The sequence below is a fragment of the Thermobia domestica genome, unplaced genomic scaffold (genome assembly GCF_964235325.1).
Source record: "Thermobia domestica unplaced genomic scaffold, izTheDome1.hap1.1 HAP1_SCAFFOLD_241, whole genome shotgun sequence".
Classification (NCBI taxonomy): Eukaryota; Metazoa; Arthropoda; class Insecta; order Zygentoma; family Lepismatidae; genus Thermobia; species Thermobia domestica.
In genome coordinates this window covers 32,849-43,181 of record NW_027655960.1, presented here as the reverse complement: position 1 = coordinate 43,181, position 10,333 = coordinate 32,849, and the positions used below count along the sequence as shown (strand labels likewise).

The 10,333-nt window shown below is 36.6% G+C and overlaps 1 protein-coding gene across 1 annotated transcript; it reads right to left on the bottom strand.

Moving 5' to 3' along the window:
• Positions 1-6,301: 6,301 nt before the first annotated feature.
• LOC145676607 (uncharacterized) lies at positions 6,302-6,886 on the bottom strand. Its single transcript, XM_081747443.1, has one exon. It carries the CDS (start codon positions 6,884-6,886, stop codon positions 6,302-6,304), a length of 585 nt encoding a protein of 194 aa, XP_081603569.1.
• Positions 6,887-10,333: the final 3,447 nt, after the last annotated feature.

Genomic DNA, 10,333 nt, shown 5'->3' with positions numbered 1-10,333 from the left:
GTAGTAGTAATGTACCAATAATTCTGTAGTGATATCATTGGAAGTTCTTTTGTTTATTTTATAAAAGTTTAATTTACTTCCTTAATTATTTTTATTAAAATTACGCTCTGTCCAAGTGTTAATAATTACATTTGCTTCCTTGTCAGTGTTGGCAATATTTGTGAAAATTGCACGTAATTCTGATATAAATATTAGTGGCGAGAAGGCATCATCTTCTGTACATTGTAAGAAAGTAGAAAGAAATAATGAAATGAAATCTTAACGGAGGATAGAACTTTTAATCAACTTTCAATGATCAGAACAACTTTTAATGAACATTTTTTAGAAAGTATAAAACGAACAAACGTATGTAAAAAATAACGTTTGAACCACAAATACATCGATACTTGTTAGTTGAAAACGAAATAATACAGTTTCTTGGGATAGAATATTACCAATGATTGAACACATATAACGCTACTATTCTCTATACGAACGAACAAACCGTGATAAAAAAAAAAAGGTCGGTACCGAAATTGGCCACTTCCGACCACCTACTACCGGAGTACGGTACCTAATTTACTTTATCACCCCCCCTGAGAAAATTCCGTTCTCCGGACAGCGGTATATTGTAAAATTAACGGAATCCTCTTGCTTACTACAGAAATGAATACGGAGCATGCGTCATCCATATGCTACATACGCACTGCCATTAGATGTTACATCATGCCGTTGCAGGATGTCTGGCATCTAACAGTTTTACGTATATCACATGCATATACTTATGTTACCTTCGTCAGCTATATGTTATATACGGCAAATGTATGTGAGATCCTGACCGCCTACATTGTTTCATATAGAAAAAGTGCGTATAGATGGAACACTTATACAGAAAGTATTATAAAACATGCGTTTTCAGTTGTACGTCTGATTTATGTTAAGTCCAAAATCTACAGGAATTACGCATGTAAAATACGCCACCTACATTTTTTCTCAGTGCACCTCTTGGATACAGTAGATAATTTACTCTCCGGGGATGGGCTTTATAATGCGACCGCATACATGCAAAATATACCATTGACCAATATATATCAACTTGTCTTGCTGACAGAAAGCGATTGCTATCGGAATTGGTCACTTCCGATACAATTTTCCTAATTTACTTCTTGGAAAGTAAAGCACACTGAGAAAATAATCGTATGTGCGTACTTAAAAACAAAGATTACATGTGTAAATCATGTAGTTTTTGGAGTTAACGTACAGTAAACACATAACTGGAAAGGTATATTTTATAAGTACTTTCCGAATATGCATTTCGAGTAAGCGTACTTTCCGTACGAACGAAAAACTGAATATAGGTGGTCAGGATTTCACATACAGACGGGCGTGTGTAACATACAGCTGACGTATGAAACATACGTGTATGAGTATAATATACGGAAGACTGTTAGATGTCAGACATTCTACAACTGCATAATGCAGGGAAAGTGGGGGAGTTGTGCGCACCTAAGCAATTTCTGTTATAATTCGAAAAGTATTACTCAAGAAAACATAAAATTTAGCTTAATTCTTCTCCATCCTTTCTCCTTTCGAATGAAACAATTATAATTGATAGAAAACAAAATGTACGTGAGTAATGCAACATCTAATGCAAATCTGCACTTGCACACAATCCCACAACGTATGGGGTAATGATACGCAAGGGGTAGGACAATGGTGCGCAGTAATGAATAGTTCAGGAATTAACATGTGTATGTAGTTAAGCATTAGATTAAAACATATGTATTGAATCTGTTAAAAGTTATGTAAAATAGAAAGAAAATGAATGGGGAGAGGCTAACGCTGTGCAAACACATGGAACGTGAAGCGAAGCTACGTAGCACGAAACGAAGTGGAGCATTCTGTACGTTCAGGCCGATCTCGATATTCGCTTGTAATTTTCTCGCGCCGCTTCGGTTCCTGACACAACGATTCACGTCACGTTCTACGTGTTCCTGCTCTTAGTTGCTTGTATTTTCGTTTACAATAATCGCACACAGGTTTGTTGGTTGTATCGACATGAGTACATTCTGCATGTCACAGCACAAAACACATGGATACCACAGTTCATTGTCCTTTCCAGTCACCACAAATTCTGCAACGTTCATTAGTGTCTTCTACAATCAAAGCGCTATCTTGTTCCAGTTCTATGTCATCTAATTCATCATCATCAAAAACAATTTCTTCATCTGCAATGTCTGAAACAATTTCTTCATCTTCGATGTCTGAATCAGATGACTCTGGAAGTTGCCTTTTCCATATCAGCTTCTTCTTAGCACTTTTATTTCCACAAGGACGTTTATGGTGTTTCGGTATTTTACTCCATTTATTTTCACTTCCTTCGTGTTTCTTCTTTTAGGCCTCTCGTAACTTGCGTTTAATGGTCGTACTGGTCAAAATTTCTGAATATTATCTTGGTCGCCCAGAATTCTTTACAGATTTTATATCCCCTTTCATTTTATTTATTTTATTTTAGTTCAAGCCCAACACAACAGGCTCTAGCCCCAATTATTGTGTTGTCTTTGACCACGAAAAACATAATAATACAAAACAGTGAGATATACAAATAATTAAAAGAAATAGACATTACAAAATAGACAATTTAAAAATGCACATTCATATTGTATTTTAGCATATGTGCTCTTTATATGCCGTTTCCAAAACATGCCTGTTTAATTGTTCTTTTGTACACACTTTCCGACATGCTAAATAAATCAATATTGAAGTCTTTTTCGACCTCATTGTGGAAAGTGCTTATCCTCCATATAGGAGATTTCCGAAGGGTATTTGTTCTTGCCTTTCTTTGATAAAACGTAGATGTGTTTCCTGTCCTCGTTCTGGTTGATGGGACTTGGAAACAAAGCAACGAACGCAGCTCAATAGAGTCAATCTTATCATGTATTAATTTATATAAAAATATTAGATCATTATATCTTCTTCTTTCGTATAAAGTGGGTAGTTGATAGTTGTCCAATAACTCTCGGTAAGATTCATATTTTGGGTAAAGCCCAGTTTTCCTGTACGTTAGAAGTCTTAGGAATTTTTTTCTGTATTCCCTCAATCATATCACAGTATTTTTGCATATTTGTTGTCCACACAACAGTAGCATATTCTAATTTTGACCGAACGTAAGTGAAGTACAATTTCATTAAAGTTAAATCATTACGAAACTCTTTACCTAGCCTCATGATAAAACCAAGGTTTCTATAAGCCTCGCTCGTTACTGTTTCCATATGATGCTAAAATGTTAAATTTTGATCAAAGAAAATTCCAAGATCTTTGATATACTTGAGAGAGCTTAATTTTGTTCCATCAATCGAATAAGTATAGTCTACATAACTACTCTTCGTAATCCCACTGAAGCAAAGGCAAGGAAAAGCAAAGGCAAGGAAAAGCAAAGGCAATTACTTCCTGCAGCAGATGTTGAAGGAAAAAGGATCGTCGGGATTTTGATGATTTTGTTCTTCAGGACTTGGAGGAGGGTTTGTCCAACTAAGTCTGCAGTATTTAGAATGCCACACGATTTGTTCGAAACACAACTTGGCAATGTTGAAGGAACAAGATCATCAGGATTTAGGTTGTACAGTCGTCCCTTGCCAGTCTGAAAGCTCAGATAACGTGCTAATTAATTGTGTGATTGGGGAAGACAGAACTGACAAGTTGTGCCCAGGATTTTGTAAACATTGAATTTGGTAGAGCATAAAGTACAGAATCTGACCTGGGTTCCGTACAAATAAAATCGAGCATATACAAAAGAAACAGATTGTGATGTCAAAGGGGTTGAAAAGGGTGAGAAGGGAGTAACTTTTAGGATTAGTTAATCTACTTGCACTGACTTGCAGGTCTCGGCGTTTCCTCCTCGACGATTCTTCCAATGGATTGGTGTTCTTCCATCGCTTTCTGTTTGGTTTGCGGGTCGTCCAAGTGATCGCGGATTTACAGGTCTGTGAAACCCGGGCAGGAAAACTAGCGTTGTGAAGACAGTAAATTTAATCAAAATTGAAATAGCTCTTTAACGAATTATCCATCACAGTTAGTAGCTATGACGTTAGTTACGACAAGGTGCTTTCTAGGTTAGAGCAAGGTAAACTTCTCATGAACACGAAATTGTAGCTCATGTTTCTACGTGTCGACTCGTCTCCAATCTAAACCGGTCTACCTCTTCCAAAAATGTCTCAAACGTTTTTGTTCAATGTCCCTTCCGGGTTAATATCATGGGTCGTTGACCATTTCTTCAGTCTCGATGGAAAGTGCGAGCACATAGATTAACAAAAGGTGAGATGATGATAGGAGTGCTGACAGGGAAACAATCTGCCTTTTTTTATTGATTAAGAAATTACATGTGTTGAAGGAATTAAACAGACAGCAAGAAAACTGCCTTGTAAGAAAAGTAAATGAACTTAGAAAAAAATAGTAAGGCGATTCAACATTAAATAAACGTTGACGGTTCTTTACTGCATTGAATTTTGAAATAGAATGTCCCAAAGTCTGAACTAAAATGTTTCATTATGTGTTTAGATTCACCTATCTTCACAGGAATGTTTTCTTCCACTAAATCTATATCTACACTGTTTGGAGTGTAACATGATTTGTTTGAATCTTTACGGGAGCCAGAATCTTCAGCGATAACTAGTGTGACGTCCTGATGAGGAACAAAATCATGATCCCGGAAGTTCTTAGGGTTAAATTGAAATATCCCTGAGCGGAAACCTGAAACAGCTTTTCCCATTGTTGCAAATTTCATGAAAGCTTTATTTCGAATTCAGCCAAATCATATTCTGTCACCCTCTCATGGCCAGTCGTAGTTAAATCAAGATCACATTCTCTATACAATGCAGTTTTCGGGGGACTGAAAATTGTTACATCAAGTAGCTGCAACCTCTGCGATATGTGAGGTGCAGAGACACGATATGGACGTGGTTATTCCCACAGAATTCATAATTTTCAATTGAAATATGGTCTCAATTGAAATATGACATGGTTATCTAAAATAAGCAGCACTTAAAGTGGGTTTTGTATTTGTTTGAAAATAAACTAGCCGCTCAGCGAACAATTGTGTGGTTGTCCAGCCATTTTTTGAACACTTATAAGAGCATCCAATTCCTTTGCAGTTGAGGTATCAAACGTGTCCGCTGATAAACGGCAAATAGCATTGGAAAAATATAAAATCTAGCAGTGTTGACAGCAAAAGCACCCTTTTTCTGCTGAACTAGTACCACAATTCTCTTTACACCATTCACAGTGTAAATCTTTAGACACTTCTTTACGGGCGATGGTGATTCCAGTCTCACCCATGTTGTAGATTTGCCTTGTCTGAAATTTAAAGTAATCCATAACTTTCGGAAGGTTTGAGAAAATAGCTTCGTTTTTTTCATTGAATGCTGTAACTCCATTTAAACTTGTTCCTTTAAGTTGTCGTAGTGTTACAGCGGGATTTTGTTTTAACAATTCGTACAACCAATCTTTACCTGCTACAACCTCTCCCCTATTGAAAGAATTTGGAATTTCATTATCTTATGCATTTCTAAATGCTATACCTCACAATTCGTTTCGAGTTAACCCGTAGAATAACTTTCCCAGAGCTAAAATATATTCATTCAATTCTGTTTCCACTTCAGCAAAAAAATGTTGATATTCTTCCAAAGCATTTCGGAGTAGGAATAGCACGAATTTCTACAAGCTTTTTTCTATAAAGTAGACTCATTTCTGTTGAATCATCAGCGTATTTTTCTACTTTCGCTTTGATAGCGTCTAGAGAATTTCTTAAACTCTCTTGAGAGTAGGAATTGTTCTCAGTTTTTCTGTAGTATTTTCTAGACATCTGCGAACAAAATTGAAACCTTGGTACCAATACAAGTTTCACTTTTATCGTCAGTTGGTGTAATTGCGCGCACTCTATTACATATATGGGGAGTCGTGCGCACCTTTCCTCCGAAGCGCACAATTGAACCACACAGACATTACAAAAAAATGACTTATTAGAAAAATATTTAAAAATATACCTCATAACAAGTAGACATAAGTATAGATAAAGTGATACTTTATCGAAACTATCATAGTTCAAAACAGTAGAGTAAACATTGAAGATATACCTCCTTATTATCTTCGTTTAAATGTCGTTATACTGCAAAACACTTCAGTTTTTTTCTGACAAATCCATTATGGCTCCATTTGTGCTCCTGCGGTCATCCTGGATACATCCCAACGAAAGTCGATTTCCTGCCAATCAGTAGCCAGCATTTCGGGGGTAACGTCCGCGATAGCCGTTTGGTAATGCGATGTTTCAGCTCATTAACATTATTAGGTACATATTATCTTTTACAAAGCACCACAGAAAGAAGTCAAGTGGTGTGTGATCTGAAGATCGTGGCGGCCAGGGAATTAGTCCACCACGACCTATCCACTGATCTGGGAAACGCTGAACAAGAAATTCCCTTACGTCTTTCAGATAGTGCGGCGGAGCACCATCTTGTTGCCACCATACGCGGCCATCGTGGTAATCTTTGTCTAACTGTGGAACAAGGAAGTTGTAGAGCATATCAAGATAGGCGATGCCAGTGATGATGCTCTCAGCAAAGAAGAATGGTCCATACACCTTTGCTCTGAAAACAGCCCAAAACACGTTCACTTTGAGGCTGTCACGAATCAGCTTTACGCGCGCATGTTGATTTTCCATGACCCAAATACGACAATTGTTTGTGTTGACTCGGCCAGAAAGGTGAGGTGTTGATTCGCCGCTGAATACCACATTGTTCAAGAATGTCTTATCACCACTACTGCGATCCAACATAGTAACACAGCATTCATCTCGGGTATGTTTATCCGCTTCAGTCAGTGCTGGAACCACGGACAATTTGTATGGCTTCATGGAAAAATGTCTAAGCAATACAGGCCAATCAGTGGTCCTAGGGATACCATTTTCTTGTGATGCACGTCGTGTAGATTTTCAAGGACTGCGGAAAAAACTTTCCTTAACTGCTTCCACCACATCGTTAGTCACGTGTGAGCGCCCTGGAGTCTTTGTGTGTTGCACAACAACAACCTGTTTCAACAAATGTGTGGTGCCATTTGTACACTGTTGGACTGCTGGGTGGTTCCTTGCCGTATTGTGTGCGAAACTTACACTCGTTGCTGACTTCGTTTGTTCAAACCAAAAACCGCACTTATTTCTTTCCGCACCACTGAAAGTCTCCATTTTCAACGACTGACCGGTGGTGCCGCATGTGGTCAACTCCGCAGCTACTCACAACGTGAGTTAAACTTGAAGTGTTTTGCAGTATATGACATATATGACATATAAACAAAGTCTTTATGTGGTTCCAATAAAGAATTATAACTGATTTAAGTTGTAAACGCTATAAATAATCACCACTTACTAAGGCGCGCAAAGTTCATTGTTGCAGTAGTTTCTGTGAGGACCGCTAGGTTGCAGGATGAATCGAAAACTCGTTCTCTGCTTCGTAACTTCGGAAAGGTGGTGTTCATGATTCCCCCACTCTCCCTTAACATCTAGGGTAGTACGTATGTAGCATATGGATAACGTATGCTCCGTACTGATTTCTTTAGTAAACATAAGGATACTGTATTATTTTGTGCAATAAACCGCATTCCGCATAACGGTTTTTTTTTTCAGTGCACTTCTAACATTTTCTAAAAGTCGAGTGCAACATGTTGATTTGATTTTCGGTTTAATGTCCTTTTCAGTAGCAAGGCTATATGAGACGTGGACTGACAGCTTAACATGGAATCTGAACCACATTAATGACAGCAGGAAATCGAACCAGGGTTTTCAACACCAAGAGCTCTGTACGCTAACCACTTAACCACGACGTAGCTCGCGACGGGTTGATTGATATATAGGTTGCATGTGTGCAATCACTGGCAACACGCTTACTGGAAAGGTACCGTATACCGGAAGTAGGTAACTTGAAGTGGTCAATACTGGTACGAATCGCTTTCTTTCGTCAAGAGAAGATGACTGATACACAGGTTGCATTTGTTCAATACACCACCTCTGGAAACTAACTTATTCCCGGCTGGATCACCACCAGAAGTCAGTACTTATTTTAGCTCGTTTTCTTAACTACTGCACAATGAAATGTTATATATTATAAATATTATACTATAAGATAGAGTTATGTTTCAACCACAACACAAAGCAAACGATTCGTTTGGTAGTGTCGTCTGAAATCGAAAAAGATAACAAAAAATAGGAAATACTAGCTGAACCTGCGCTCTCTACATAGCGCATCATTCGCATATGAACATAAATCTCCTTCTCATTCCTCACAACATATGTACATGTTCCTTTACAGACACAAGTGAAAGACGTCTTGATAAAAAGTCGGAAAGGGGTATCATAAAGGGGAGATTTTTTCGATTATTTTTTTCAATATCTCGCACCGTTTGCAAGATTTGAGCCTACTTCCGGTTGGAGTTTCTAATTCATATATGACCACTGTTTTCTTTTTTCTTGCATGCAGTATGTAATAAGCAAATACATTACATATACAATTAATTATAATGCCAGTTATATATGGTGTTCATTGGGCAAAACACTCAAAAAAAAAAAAAGATTTATCTTAGACTCGAGAAATGGTTATATCCTTCCTTTTCCATTATTATTTGGCCATGAAACAAACGCCTGAGACATATACAATCCCAATATACAACAATGTTGTGTTGGAATGTGTAACGCATATGATATGATGCCTTAGTTTTTTTAAATTTCAACGCTTCCAGTGTACCCTAAAAAAATGTAATAAAGAAATAATGGCCATGTTTTTTAAAATACTCAATCAGAACTGGACAATCTACGTAAAATTTCCAATCCGTGAAAACGTCATCTTTCTAGAGCCTGTAGTTTCTGAGATCTCATTTGTCGAAAGGATTGGCCACAAACACATAAACGTTCTCAACATATAGTACAATTTACATGCATTGATTTTAGAGAAGGCTTATTAAAATACAAAGGTTTTGAAAAATAATTTTATATCATAAACGATATGAAAAAGATAAATTTAACTAATTTAGACTATTTAAAGTACAAATACTTATAATGTTTATCTTTGGTAAACGTGAAATCTCACATAACCGTAAATGAAAGATTTGGAAGCTAAAGTAATAGGTTGAAGCTCAGGCGCTTTTAATTGATATTATAGCATTATAATAGATAGATTAATTCGTTTTACAATGAGCACACAAGATGTAACTTACTGTTAGATCTTACTAGAACTGCCCAATTTTATGAAGCGTTTATTTTTAGGTGTAAAGTATTTTAAAGTAACGATCCTATTACGAAATACATATATTGTTTGACCTTTTTTAGTTTTACGTTTCACATTTTATTTAAATATTAATTTAAATTTAAGGGAATAGATTTTGAGAAGAAATTAGCATAGAACGCCATAGTGTGTTGTTGCCAAACTTGTACGTTTACTATGGTAGTTACAGTAAGAAAATTCCTGGATTTTAGCGTTGCTGTTTGAGAAACGGAACTTAGCTGTGAATTGCGGTAAGAGTCGAAAACTAATTTCTCCAGTAAGTATCAATGACTACTTTCTTTATTATCTGGCATCAGTTAACACTCAACACTATCCGGCAACGCCGCACTATTCAAGCAGCGTTTAGCATACCACCGAGAACACTTAGTTATCCACCTTAACCCATTAGCGCCGTGCGTGATCATATGATCACAGCAGTTAGTATTTATGAAAATATGCCTTATATAACATACTTTCAGTGGTTTCTTTACGCTTTGTGTGTTGACTACTAGAAGAAGGTTATGTTAACGATATTCGGACAAAACAAATTCCACATTGCGGCGTGAATGTAACCTAGAGGTACAGATATCCGCAACGCGCCAGAAATACAAGAAAAATGACATCGTCCTCGCAGTAAGTATTAAAAAACAATCTTATGTCTTATCCTTTCAAATTATTTTCTGCTTGCTCATGTTTTAGAGATGTCAAAAGTTGTTACAGATTACATTTCACTCATCTGCAAATATATGGGTCATGGTTATTGACGTTTTCCATCAGTGTGATCATATGAACACGCAAGGCGTTTAAGTAGCTTCTTCTCTCTTACATACGTACGTATAGGTGTCAATAATACAGTAAAATTGTGCAGATATATCAATTTAGAACAGTGTGTACTTGCTTTCAGTTGACTTACTCTATTCTTTATTATTATTTTTATTATTATTATTATTATTATTATTATTATTATTATTATTATTATTATTATTATTATTATTATTATTATTATTTGAAATGACTTTTGCAACTCCTGTTACTGGTAATTGTATGGTTTT

Excerpts from the sequence above, each read along its gene's own strand:
- LOC145676607 (XM_081747443.1), bottom strand. The coding sequence starts at position 6,886 with ATGAAGCCATACAAATTGTCCGTGGTTCCAGCACTGACTGAAGCGGAT.